Genomic DNA, 14,875 nt, shown 5'->3' with positions numbered 1-14,875 from the left:
CATATAGAAAACAAGTATTTTCCAAGGCACTCGCAGTTCTTAATTTTTTTGTAGAACTCATGGTAGAACTGTAACTTTGTCAAGTTTATTTTTCCGAGGCAATTAGAACAGGCAGCTACGTTTGTTGCTATCACCTAGAAACCGTCTCTAAGTGAGGATAGCTGTGAAAGGTGTAATTTTCGGAGGAATCGTAGCCAAATCAGTCTAATACATTGATGCCATCAACACAAAGTTTAGGAGAGCAATACTAATTATTTAGTTTGCAGTTCCTGTGACGTTTTCAGTCTATGGTTCAGACTCATACGGAGCTCTAAAGCATTGGTGCGCTCTGCTGTAGGCATGTGCAGGGTTTGTGCTCTGTGTATTTCTGCCGTAGTTTCGGTTTTCCACCTCCGATGTAGAGCAGCGTACAGCCACTTCCCTGAACTTTCTCTCATTCAGAGACCAGAGACCCAAACGGGGCTCTGTGTCTGTCAGAAGGTCTGAGATCTACCATATCAGCAATCATGTAATGCACAGCAGACTATGGTGCAGGTAGATTATTTTCTGAAATATTGTGACTTTATTCTTGTAATAGCCTATTATAACTTTATTTTTCACCAAATATCACGACTCCTCCAAATCTCAGAGTACACAGATGGGATATATTTTGAATGTGCACAAAGTTTTGACCATGAGCAGAAATCTTGCTCAAACAGTCCAGGGGTTTATTAATTCATTAAAATGAATTGATGTATCATTGAGGTGAATAATTGTCATATGCACATTTAAGGAGGTTACATCCCCAACAAAAGACGCTAAAGAGGAGGGAAGAGTAAATGATGCCTATAGGCTACATGTGTGCTGACTCAGATATAATTAGAAAAAACGATCTACAGGAGAATAAATAGTTGAAAGCAATACAGAATGCCTAAGAGCCTTACTGCAATATATTCCATTATGTTTTTATATTTGGACTGTAATCTATGTTTCCCTTTACATAAAGATATTTTCAGTAAAATTGATGTAGAAATAGGTGCATAAAAATTCCCCATAATGCAGGAAATGAAGGCGTTTAATGCTCAAAATTGTATGGGGGAGGACCCCCAGATCCCCACATCATAAGCCACCACACAAATCTGGAAACAAAACCCTGGCCTTTGGGTTGCCAAAGGCCAGGGCCTCTTATGATTAGGCCAAATTTTGGTGCCATCTAACTAACATCTACAAACTGGGCAGCTAAAATGAACATACACTGGCTATCAACAAGCTGGGCAATCACCGTTATGCATTGCATTCAGTTTATTTAAATGGGTCCGGGCTAAGCCCCCAACCTCCTCATATTAAGTGCTTTCAGGGCCTTCTGCAAGTAATTTCGACGTACAATGGTTCTGGAGAAAGTTGCAAGCAGCAATACAGGAGGCCAAGCATTCGGCCCGGTTTTGAACTGGCACTGCACTAGTGGTCTAAATGTGTACACATTTTCTGAGTCCTACAACAGCAAAGCTTTTCAAATAGACCTTGAATGTATATATTTTTCTTAGTTTGCAAGCTGTTTGTGAGAATTTCCTCTGTGTCTCTCTTCTCAGTGTGCACAGAAAGGAGTGAGTTACAATGTGTGTTGAGGCTGCAGAGCTGTGCAGCAGTAAATTCAGTGTGCGCTCATACAGTAGACAGCATGGTAAAAGAGAAACCAGCATCAGACAGCCGGAGGAAGAAGGAGAGAGATGAAAATATTAGCGGAGATCAAATGAGGGTGGAACTTGTTTCAGATGAGAAATCTCACAAAATGCAAATAATAATATTAAAATCTTTTGTAGCTTTTAGTTTTCAGTGTGAATTAAACATAATTGTCATAATATACTGCATACCTCTCACATATTTGCTCTGTTGTCCTTCACATGCCATGATCAGTGTAACATAAGTGGACTAATTGGACCTAGTTCACTCTGTTGACACTGTCATCAAATAGTCTCTCTCTCTCTCTCTCTCTCTCTCTCTCGCTCTCTCGCTCTCTCTCTCTCTCTCTCTCTCTCGCTCTCTCGCTCTCTCTCTCTGTCTCTCTCTCTCTCAGCTCATCCTCTCCAGCACCAGTGGTGGGTGTTTGAAGGAAGACACCTGTATTTATCCATTAGCTTTTAGTGAGAGGAAATGTCACTGAGTCCCACTGTTGCAGACCAGACCAGACAATACACACACACACACACACACACACACACACACACACACACACTCAATATCAAAGCAGTGGAGTGACCATGACCTTTCAGTTCTCCTGGAAGCATTTAAAAGGCTTTAACACAAAGGAAACAGGGCGAGCTGGAGTTGTTAACCTGCACTCAGAGGGAAAGACATTAACTGTATACACCCTCTTTATCATCACTGCTCTGTTTAATTAGCTGATTTTCACCTTAAAGGAGCAGTTTAGCATTTGGGGAAATATTCTTATTAGCTTCCTTTCTGAGAGTGAGATGAGAACATCAATATCACTCTAATGTCTCTGTGTTAAATAGGGAGCTGGAGTAAGGACACTGACGACTGAAAGCAGTTCAAAACTTACCTCTCAGTCTGGACATGCTGCACAGAAATACTAACGAACAATAAAACATGAGAGTTGAGATTTAATCTTTTGGGTGGAAGACTTCCAGGGCTGCAGGGGGGAGAACGGGGGTAGTGGGGGCCTGGGAGAGAGCCTGCAAGGCTGTGCAGGGAAAAAGAGTCAACCTGGGGGGGCTGGATGGATAGAGAGGGGCTCTACACACACACTTCACACCCTCATATTCACACACACACACACACACACACACACACACACACACACACACTTGATTAAACAAAGTCCCCAGTATTGTTCACCCTCACACACGCATGAACACACACAGTTTTAAGGGTCAAACTGTGTGTTTAAAGCTGGCTCTTTGATCACTGAGCAGCAGTCACCATTTCCTCTCTCTCTCTCTCTCTCTCTCTCTCTCTCTCTCTCTCTCTCGTCTGTCTTTAGTTTACTATCTGCTTCCATCGCACAGTCTCTTTTTTTTAACCCATGAACCTGCTGTTGTTAAAGATCTGCCTCCTCCTCCTCTCCTCTCCTTCGCTTTTCTTGTCATTCTCTCATCTCCTCCTCCCAACCATTTCTTTTTAGCATCTGTCTCATCACCTCTCCTCCTCCATTTATTTTCCTTCTTTCTTTTCTCCCCTAGTTTTTATTCTCCAGTTTGTTCGTTTTCTTTTTATTTACTGTTTTGCTATCCCATCTTTAACCCTCCATACTTTTCATCTTTCTTTCCCTATCCCCCCTCCATTTCCCTTTTTTCCTTCTTTCAGCTTTTTTTTAGCTGGGTGGATGGAGGTGAAATTAAGTGGCCTTATATTCTTCTATATTTGTCTTCTATATAGTGTGTGTATAATATATATATATATATATATATATATATATATATATATATATATATATATATATATATATATATCGCCTATTAATTAGTTTTCGTTAGATATATAAAACAGAATAATAATAAGAAAAATAAACATAATGAAAATTTAATATATATAGAAACATGATAGGTTGGAGGTCTTCCTGCTGTTTTTAAACAAATAGAAACATTTATATAGGATACATATCTGAAATATGTGTGTAAATGGTGAAAGGTTTTCCCAAGATAATTAAAAATGAATAACAATACAAATGCTAAAAAGGAAAGGGACCTAATAAAAAATAAAGAAAAGAAACAAATGATCCACGTGAAAAAGGAATAAAAGCTGAAAAAGAGTAAAGCACAGGCAGTACATGTTTTAAACAGAGGAGGAGAGAGAGAGCAACCGACAGAAGAGAGTAGGACAGGATCCTGGAGGTTAACAAGGCATGCTGGGAGCTATGTGTCTTGGCTGACATGACAAGCTTGACCTTGGAGCAAGGCAGAACGCCTACTCCTCCCCCCTGTCATCCACCCCTCCTCCACCTCCCTCAGCTCCTGGATCGCTCTCCTTCTCATTCCCTCACCTAGGACAGTTGAGTTATTGTGTGTGTGTGCGTGTGCGTGTGCGTGTGTAAGAAAGATGAACCACCTTATACAACACATATAGACCAGATTTAGCCAAATCTGCACATAGTTTTATTATGAGACACAATTTCATAACTCTGGAAAGTTATTACAATGTCATAATTTCATCCATACAAAGTAATCTATCAGCTATGTGCAGAATATTGGACTATTTTGCACTTCATGATCAGTGTACCATATACAAAAGAAAATATGTAGGTGAATCATTGGTAAAAAAAAAATAAACTAAAACATATCAATTCTAGGGGAAAAAAATGGATTTTAAAAACCATCTAAAAAAAAATCACGATACATAAGATTTTTTTTTTTTTACCACCCCTAACCTTAACCATACTTTATTTGCAGTGACCATATTTTCCCCCTAACTTTAGGCATGTCCTAGTTGCCATGCACAGATATTGTAGAAAGAAAATGTTTATAATTTTGTCATGTACCATAATCTGGGCTAATGTCAACATTCTTGTCGGATGGCAGTCACGTCCTGCATGTGGTTAGGTTTAGGCTACTGAAACACTTTGGTTTAAGAAAGATTGTGGTTTGTTTAAATGAACACATCCCATCTCATGCTTCTTCCAGCCAATCAGGAAATATAATTTATCACATGTATCTTTACTGGTGATGATTTGCTTTGGCACTAAACACCGATGTGCTTCACGTCAGCATGAAAACTGAAATTTATCTGACAGAGAGCTCTGTTTATGTAGACACATCAGTCAGACTTTTCGTCCAATCACAGCGAAGCATCAGTGATGTTTTAATTAAGTTCAATTAAGTTTGTATCACTTCAACGTTAGAGATAGATAATTAACAACCAGGCTGTGTATTGGCCGTGTGTGTGTGTGTGTGTGTGTGTGTGTGTGTGCGTGTGCGATATATAGCTGTACAGAGTCATTATGTTAAGGTGTCAGCAGTGTGTGATGCAGGTTAATTGGAACATGATGCACAATGTTAACCAGGATTTATCAATGTAATTACACACAGTGTAATGACAGTGTTTTTGTGGTACGCTCAGGGTATCCTCATGAACTCTTGTTGTTTGTATGATTATTGTTTGGGGGGGGGTCAGCCCTTTTTTTGGCCATTGTTTTCTTGCACAGGGGAGGTGTGTGTGTATGCGTTGTGTATTTCAATAATTAGATTGTTTTTGCAGAGATTAGCCTAGCGAAGGCTCTGTTACCTTTTGCCGCTTCATTCATTAAACCAGCGGCTAATGAAAAGCCACTCTTAATTGGCAACGGAGAGATAAGGGCTAAATGAAAACACTAAATATAATGTGTGTGTGTGTGTGTGTGTGTGTGTGTGTGTGTGTGTGTGTGTGTGTCCATTAATTCTCTAGATAAGGAGGCCCAATAAACCTTTATTAGCTACTTAAGCAGGATAGTTTGCCTAATAAAAAGGATCAACACAGAAACCTGGTGTGATGAGCTTACTTTCAACACACACACATAGGCACGCACATATGCGCACACACGCGTGGACACACACTATAGGGTGTGAGAAGAGTCATCGAAATACCTTGTGTCCTTGTGTGGTAGTGTTACTTAAAAAAGCTCACTGCACGCATGTTTGCTAGTCTGCTCTTTGTTTTTTTCATCAACACACATGCGCATGTGCGCATGCTGGTGAGTCTTCTAACAAATAACGTGTGTATGCACGCACGTGTAACGAAATATTTTAGATTAAGAGATTTGTGCTGTGTTTCCTATAAACAGTGTTTATTCATGAATTCATTCACGTTATTGACTGGGGCCTGACAACATCCTGTCATGCCTGTATCCAGGGTTTCAGCCAGTGTATTTCGCCTAAATTGACTCCCCACCGGGCCAAAGGACCAGGAATTATTTTTAAAAGTATTTTTCAGATGTTTTTTAAAACTAAAATGTGTGATACAAGTAGGAAACTCCTTTAAGGAATAACGCCGCTTTACACACACACACACACACACACACACACACACACACACACACACACACACACACACACACACACACATTGCTGTTGTCCGTCTGTTTCATGTGACAGTGCAGGATGATATTTAATATTTACTAAAATGTTTGTCTTTCTCATTCTTCAGCTGGGTCGAGCACTGAGCCCTCCCCTCCAGCTCCACCTCCTCCAGAGGCTCAGCCAATAGAAACAAAGGTTCCTGAGGAAGAAATGGACGTCACGGATGATGACATCACAGCAGGTATGAAATACAACGTATAATATAACATGAACTAAAAATGGTTAAATGGTTAAAATAATTAAAACTCTGGAAAGATATAGCCTGAGTTCGCTGACATAAACACACCTGGCTGCGGCGTCGCACACGGTTTGCATTGTGAAACATGCTGTAACAGTGTGATTTCTAATCAGTTGATTTGTTCTTGATAGGTAAGTCTTTTTTGATACCCTTTCCACAGCAAAATGAATGCTAAAGTTCTACAACTTTATGCTGTTATTTGAATGAGCAAAGATGAGCAAGACAGCCATTTCTCTGTGGTAATTGATGTAGGTCCTTTGTAGATGCTTGTGAAGCTCAGTCCCATTTCACTTGGTATTAAAATCCGATCTGAGTGATCCGCTCAGCTCTAAGTCCGCGTGTTCCCACCTGGCTGTCTCCAAATGCGTCTTGAGTGACCACCTGTGATTGGATCTCACTTCCCCGCTGTATGTGCAAATAAACACGTACATCAATTCCGTTTGCATATAGTGTGTGTGTGTGTGTGTATAAATGTCAGTTGTTACTCTCACATAAATCATACATTAGAAACACTAGTGCAGTGCCCGTACAAAATGTGCCTGTTTGGAACGGGCCGATTGCTTGGCCTGTGGTATTGCTGCGTGTAGCTTTCTCCAGAACCATTGTACCTACAGTGTACTTCTACATCAGAGGAAGACATTGTACTGCTACATTTACCTGCCCGAGAACATGGCAGATTTAGAATTTAATCACAAAATATCACAATTAAAATATGGAATAATCAGACAGTTGCCTCATGGACTCAATGCAGTGCGCTACCCATCCGGCCAGTTATGAGAGCTAATCAGTACATCTGCGTTCATCAACCACCAGAAACGGACCGAGTACAGAGACACTGATCCCCACATACAAGGCATTACAGTAATCCAGCCTAGTGGTGACAAAGGCATGGATACCTGTCTCAAAGAGATCCCTTGGAAGAATTGGCTTTATTTTGGCCAGCTGCCTTATTTGGAAAAAGCTTGATTTTACAACTTCCCTAATCTGACCCTCAAGCTTAAGATCAGGATCCATTTTCACCCCTAGGTTAGTGATGGTTGGATTGATGTTTTGGGCCAAGGAACCCAAATCAACAGGGGGGTTCCCAGTGGTGCCACCAAAAACCATCACTTCTGTTTTCCTCAGAAAGTTGCAATGGTCCTGTCAGCTACCTGCTTGTGCTCCAGGAAAGTGAAGAAACGTTTGCTTGGTATATCCAGCAATCATGTTACGTTAGAAGAAGCAAAAAATGAACCGCAGCCCAAGCTGGTAAACCTCCCCCACACCCGCTGCTGTCCAGAGTGTGTCAACAGGCTGTTGCGTGCTGCGTCAGCAGTTTATTGTTCGGCCGTTTAGTTTTATTCACAGTTTTTAATAATATCCAATGCTGTCCAAATGCTCCAAAATCCAAACCCCAAGTTTATTGGGTACCCAGGAAAGTGTGAAGTAGATTGGATGGATTGAACAGTTTATGAGATATTTCAAAGACAGACAGACACACACACACACACACACACACACACACACACACACACACACACAGAGAGGCATCCCGCTTTATTAGATAGATGCGATAACTAGTGAAAAAGCGCTGCAGTTGGTCTGTGTGTAGAATGTCTACTGACATACGCCGGGACCTGTGCAGGAGAAAAAGACGTATTTAAAAGTCTCTGCTGTGTGTTCAGTTCTTAGTACGTTTGTAGCTTCTACAAACATTATGTTCTCTTATAGGAGTTGTGTTAAGTTACTGCTGATGAAGACCCAACTTTTCCTGATTTTGCCACTTCACAGTAAAAGCTTTAAAATAACAAAATAAAAATGTATAGGAAATAAAATCGTTCCACCACTTTACAGCCGGTGCTTTGACCACTCAGGCTCGCCGGTAAAATTAGTAAAGGTAGTAAAATGAAAGGATCGTTTTCCCCAGTGACCTGTGGAGCCTCATGTGGTTTGATATAAGAAACCTTAAAAGGTCATTTATCATTTATGTGTCCCTGAATTTAGGAGTTTTGCTCTGGTGACTCTGAATGTTAGTTACTCATAATGTGTGTGTTTTCTAATCAGTGCCACACAGCCCATGTGTAATGCCACTGTACTGTGACCTGCATGGTGTTAAAAGCCGTTTAGTGTTCACACACACACACACACACACACACACACACACACACACACACACATACACACACACACGATATGGTGAGGAATATTTCTCCCTAGGAAATGACTGACACCTGCAGTCCAGGTAGAAAACACACACACACACACACACACACGCACACACACACACGCTCTCTCTCTTTTCCAGTCCATTTATCTTTTGTCACATTTCCCTGAAAGTTTAATTGTGAAAGACAGAGATAGATAGGTGAGCCCGGGCTGTTCTCATGAACCATTCGTCTCCTATTGTACAGCAGCTGATCATCATCTCATTAACTATAATGGATTCAGAAATCACAGAAACATAAAACAGAATTAACTCATGTCCAAAGGAAAATTTCTATTCTAAAAAACACTGCAGAAATGGCTCTAACACTGTCTTACCATCTCTTCATCCTCCCTCTATCCTTCTCTCAGACCAGTCAATACCACAGATGTGTCTGACAATTTATCATTTCTCACAGCTCATTTTTCTCCTATTGACAGCAGTGTTTTTTTGCTCAGTCTCTGCAGTATTAAATCTGTTAGCAGCTACCTCAAACACAGAGCAGAGCCGGAATCTTCTCTGCTGTGGAGGACAATACACATGGAGTTTTAAAACTTTTCATCTATCGCTCTTGGTTTCACTGTCTTTCTCTTTCATCATTCCTTTCTTTCTTCTTTCCTTCCTCTGGCGAGTTTGTGAACTCCTCTTTTGGTAAAACCATTAAAAAAAAATTAATGAGGATGTACTGTTTCTGGTACCAGGGAAACAGCTGCACACTTAAAGGCAGGTGGTAACTATTTCCAATACACACTTTTTTATATATTGTTTGAAATGGTCTCTACACCCGGACAGCAATAAATAATTTATGGGCTCTGAAAAAAAGATCCGTCATCTGTATCTGTAACACTGCTATTGCCACTACCCCGGTTACTTGCAACTGCCCACCCTGCTAAAAAGGCAAAGAAAAGAAAGACTGAAGCTGAAAAAGGCTGCAGCTAGGTGGAGCCCTGAGGCCAGGGCGAGGGGTTAGACGGAGCACAGAGGAGATGCTACTCTCAAGTCTTGCTAACTTTTCAACATTACCAACCCTGCCTTTAAAGGTTTGCCTTTTAAAGATATAGTTGTTTTTAATGAAATCAAACCCCAAGTTTTGATTTTCAGCATTTATTTATGTAATAGCCAATTCATGTTTTCACGTTCAGTAATTACCACTCCATATAGTATTTTTTTTTTTTTTTTGGTAGTGGAGGAGACCGCCATTCCGGCATTGGATTCAGATTGCCTACCTGAGTTTCAGGGATTAACAGAAAATTATGCACCCATGTAATCACAATTTTATCTCATTGATACCTGCCTCAGTGTTTACTATTAAGTAAAATTATATTATGATTTTTATTTTTATAATAATTAATATATTATTATAAGGAAGGAAAGGAGAAGAGAAAAGGGGAAGAGGAGAGGAAACAAAAGAGGAGGAGATGAAAAGGAGACAAAGGAAAAAGGACAGAGATGTCGACAGCCACAGAATCACTTGGCTGCAGGCTGTTACCACAGAGATAGACTCATCACCTCAGTCTACTGTCTCCGCTGTCTCTCTCTCTCTCTCTCTCACACACACACACACACACACACACACACACACACACACACACACACACACACACACACACACACACACAGAGTTCAGGATGTGCAGGTGACAACAAATGTTGCTTGGTGCCACAGCTGCAAAACCTCCCAGTACAGAACACACACACACACACACACACACACAGAGTTCAGGATGTGCAGGTGACAACAAATGTTGCTTGGTGCCACAGCTGCAAAACCTCCCAGTACAGAACACACACACACACACACACACACACACACACACACACATGTCCAAACCTATGTGTGTGCTGTAATTATGTCCCTAGCAGTGTCAAGGGATGTCATTAGAATCCATAGCACCCTCCTCCTCCTCTCTCTCTCTCTCTCTCTCTCTCTCTCTCTCTCTCTCTCTCTCTCTCTCACTCACTCACTCACTCACTCACTCACTCACTCACTCACTCACTCACTCACTCACTCACTCACTCACTCACTCACACACACACACACACACACACACACACACACACACACAAAACACACACACATACTTCAATTTAAATCCCTATTGGTATGACATGTTCATGTCTACACAAACAAAGTGTAGTGAGTAATGCATACAGTGAATACATGAAATACACTAATGATGCACAGTGAACAAACTAAAACGGGTTGAAATGAATATTAAAGTTACTATATGTAGCTCCAAAAATTAAAAATAAACAGTTAAAAAAAAAGTTACTATGTAACTTTTTAATGTTTCTGAAACTGTGTAATTTTTCATCTTATGATCACAAATGACCAGTAACAGCAAACGAGACTAACAGTGAAAAGAACGCTATTTTTATATAGTTTTTATTAATGCTTTTGTCTGGGTCCGATTTTTCCCACAAAGTCACAAAATGTTTCTTCAGAAAAAAAGAAACTAAAAGCTAAAAGGGAAAGTAACAGACGACGGTCGGGCTTTCAACAGTTGGAGACAATTACGGGATTGTAAATGATTTAAAACCAACCCTGATTTGGCCCTCAGGTATGTAATATGTCTATTTTATTCATAAAATAACTTTACAATGCGCCGATTGTGGTTGTACGTCAGTAGCCTACATTAAATTATGTCCCCCTTCCATTTAGCGCCTGGTTTGTATTCCTTTTCAGTCCGTGTTTGTGTTGGCCTACTATTTTCTTTTCCCTTGTCCCCCTGTACTTGTGTCAACCATTCTTGGTTAAAAATTGTCAGACTTTCTCTTAAGTTAACAGCTAGCGCTAGCTAGCTAGCTTGGTTGGTTGGCAAAACACTCAACAAGACATTTCTAAGCAACCAAAGTGTTCCAATTAACTTTGATGAAGTAAAAAAGGGAGTGTCAAAGTTTAAGACAAAAACATGGGCAACACCCAAAAACGGGGCCATGGATAAGCGTTGCTAAGCCTCTATCATGATTGAAAGGTCTGCATGTTGCCATGTCTATAAATGGGACCATAATTTACAAAATCAACATCATGCTGTATTGAAGACGACTCGTAATTAGGGATTGAAGCCATGAACTTATTATGAAAATGTTTATTGAGGTAATAAATTAAGTGAGAATTAGGGTCATTTTCTCATAGACTTCTATAGAAGCTGACTTCTTTTTGGAGCCAGTGGAACCAGCCCCTGCTGGAAATGAGATAGAATGCAGGTTTAAGGCACTTCCGCATTGGCTTCACTTTTCAAACATGAAAGTATTGTTGTGTCTAACCGTGGATTTACTGTACATGACAACCTTTTTAAACAGCCAACTGGTAATTACCAGTGTTGTATAAAGTACTAGAAAGCAATACTTGAGTAAAAGTATCGTACTAGAAAAAGACTTTGGTAGAAGTGAAAGTTACCTTTTAGAATATAAAAGTCTTAAATTATCTGATATATACTGTACTTAAGTATCAAAAGTAATTTTCTGATATTTAATGTACTTAAGTATTTGAAGTAAAAGTAAAAAGTTTTTTTTTTTTTAAAAAGCAAGCGGTTAGAACTTTTATTGTAAACTCTATTGTGGCTTTCTTATAGTAAAGCATAAAGCATATTCAGGGTTCCCATATCTTCTTAATCATCCGGTAGGAAGAATCTTTCATTCCAATGTACAGAAACTTTTCTTGCAAATACGGCCACGGGGGTATGACGTTATCTTCACCACTACCCTGTTCACCGAGTTCACCACTATCGTCGGGGTGGTCGTCTACGATAACGGGAGGTCCTCCAGTAAGTGCTCGTGCTTCCATGGCGGTTTCAGTTGTGTGTCCTCCTCCTCCTTTAGCAACAAACAAGCACTGAAATAGAGCACGCGGCGTGCGGAACGTGCGTAATGCAATCTAGGAGCAGTGATTCGCCAAACCTCCCTTATTGCAATCGCACACATTTCTTCTAATTTTATTTTTTTTTAGTAACGAGTAATGAAGATGCTTAGTGGAAATATAACGGAGTAAAAGTATACATTTTATCTAGGAAATGTAGTGGAGTAAAAGTGAAAGTTGACATAAATTTAAATAGCGAAGTAAAGTACAGATACGTGAAATTTCTACTTAAGTACAGTAACAAAGTATTTGTACTCCGTTACATTACAACACTGGTAATTACTAACTCTATATTTAGTTTGTCGATGTGCAGTTGGATATTACTCTCTCTTGATCCCATCAATTCTCATGAAGCTGTATTCATATACAGTATTCTCACAATTAGATTACAGATTCCTAACAGAAAATTATATCATACATATCATTTATAGTGTAAAGCCCAGTTCAGACCAAAGATTCATGACAAGACGAAACCGTTTTGGAACGTTGCAGGGAAAAGTTGCAGCGGTCTGAACCGGCCCGTCTCAGCTCGACTCAAGCCAGCTGATTGTTTCGCTGCAACCCAGCTGTTCAAGTCGCAGAGGCTGGTTTTAGAACATAAGGGACGTCACTTGTTTCAACAGCCAATAGAGAAGTCAGCTGGTCAAGTCAGCTATAAACTATAGAAATACAGTTTTTTTCGATTGCTAAACGACACTGGGCACAACTGATGCCACATGTTCAAAACTCTATCTACAGTCTGCACTACCAACAGTCACCTGAGCTAAACAGTTCACATCAGCTGCAAAACTCATTCCAAGCAACACAACTCTTAACACACGTCGCAAAACAGGCTCAGTGCAGCCAAACACTATTCACAAGCCTCACTGAGATAACACACACTGTCACTCAGAACACACTGAGAGTAAAAACACTAGCATGAAACACCAATACAGAAATTACCAACTTTCTCATCTTTACAGTTTGAAAAATTTGAGTGACTTGACACTACTCAATAGTTTATTTAAGGAAAAGATATAGATTGTATATTATACAAATTTTTACGTAAGGTAAACAAGAAGGAATGAAAATCAGCAGTTTTTTTCAATTTAGTATTTTGTCTCTAGTAATTTATGGAATTACTGAAAAAAAACTAAAGGTACATACGTAACAGTAACAAAGAGTAGTGTGACTAATCCTGCCTCTCTCCAGCATCATGCAGCAAGTTTTCTTCATCACGTTGGATGTTTGCAACATCTCTAAATACAAATGAATGTGGTGTTTCCATTGCTTTCACCTCCATTACCTTCTGAAAAACAGTAAGAAGGCAGTTTTACTATTGTAAAGATAGTGTTTTTCACTTTTTTTTTTATAGCTGTGTACATAACGTCAGACATCTGACCTGGACATAATGGTATCTTTGCTATTTTACCTGTTTCTCTCAAATGGTACAGTGTATAATTGTTTCATTCTTATTTGGTGTTTGTATACAAAAAAGGCTTTCTGAGCTTTCTCTGTATAAATACCATATATGTTCACTAACTAGTCTAAAACAAGACACCTGCTTAGGCTTTCAGCTAAAATTCCAATCAGCAGTGTTTGATAGGCACCAGACTGAAATCTATTCTGTTTTGAATGTGTGGTTCACAGTTTTGACAGCAGTGTGTTAGCATTTGAACAGAGTGCTGTAAATCCACAGTGTTGTGCAGGTTGTGGTTAAAGTCATGGGATAAGTGTGTACAGTCGTGGCCAAAAGTTTTGAGAATGACACAAATATTAGTTTTCACAAAGTTTGCTGCTAAACTACTTTTAGATCTTTTTTTCAGTTGTTTCTGTGACGTACTGAAATATAATTACAAGCACTTTATACGTTTCAAAGGCTTTTATTGACAATTACATGACATTTATGCAAAGAGTCAGTATTTGCAGTGTTGGCCCTTCTTTTTCAGGACCTCTGCAATTCGACTGGGCATGCTCTCAATCAACTTCTGGGCCAAATCCTGACTGATAGCAACCCATTCTTTCATAATCACTTCTTGGAGTTTGTCAGAATTAGTGGGTTTTTGTTTGTCCACCCGCCTCTTGAGGATTGACCACAAGTTCTCAATGGGATTAAGATCTGGGGAGTTTCCAGGCCATGGACCCAAAATTTCAACGTTTTGGTCCTCGAGCCACTTAGTTATCACTTTTGCCTTATGGCACGGTGCTCCATCGTGCTGGAAAATGCATTGTTCTTCACCAAACTGTTGTTGGATTGTTGGAAGAAGTTGCTGTTGGAGGGTGTTTTGGTACCATTCTTTATTCATGGCTGTGTTTTTGGGCAAAATTGTAAGTGAGCCCACTCCCTTGGATGAGAAGCAACCCCACACATGAATGGTCTCAGGATGCTTTACTGTTGGTATGACACAGGACTGATGGTAGCGCTCACCTTTTCTTCTCCGGACAAGCCTTTTTCCAGATGCCCCAAACAATCGGAAATAGGCTTCATCGGAGAATATGACTTTGCCCCAGTCCTCAGCAGTCCATTCACCATACTTTCTGCAGAAGATCAATCTGTCCCTGATGTTTTTT

General features: G+C 39.9%; 1 protein-coding gene across 4 annotated transcripts in view; it reads left to right on the top strand.

Moving 5' to 3' along the window:
- LOC116034708 (WD repeat-containing protein 7) overlaps nt 1-14,875 on the top strand; it is a 169,372-nt gene that overhangs the window by 81,640 nt on the left and 72,857 nt on the right. For all 4 annotated transcript variants that reach the window (XR_004101187.2, XM_031277389.2, XM_031277390.2 and 1 more), the window contains one exon: nt 6,115-6,228. Coding sequence is in view for 3 of the 4 variants with exons in the window: in XM_031277389.2 (XP_031133249.1) it covers nt 6,115-6,228 (114 nt within the window). In the remaining variant the exon portion in view is untranslated. The remainder of the gene's footprint in view (nt 1-6,114; nt 6,229-14,875) is intronic.

The sequence above is a fragment of the Sander lucioperca genome, chromosome 14 (assembly GCF_008315115.2).
Source record: "Sander lucioperca isolate FBNREF2018 chromosome 14, SLUC_FBN_1.2, whole genome shotgun sequence".
Taxonomy (NCBI): domain Eukaryota; kingdom Metazoa; phylum Chordata; class Actinopteri; order Perciformes; family Percidae; genus Sander; species Sander lucioperca.
The sequence above is the reverse complement of the archived record's forward strand: the minus strand, read 5'-3'. Positions and strand labels throughout refer to the sequence as shown.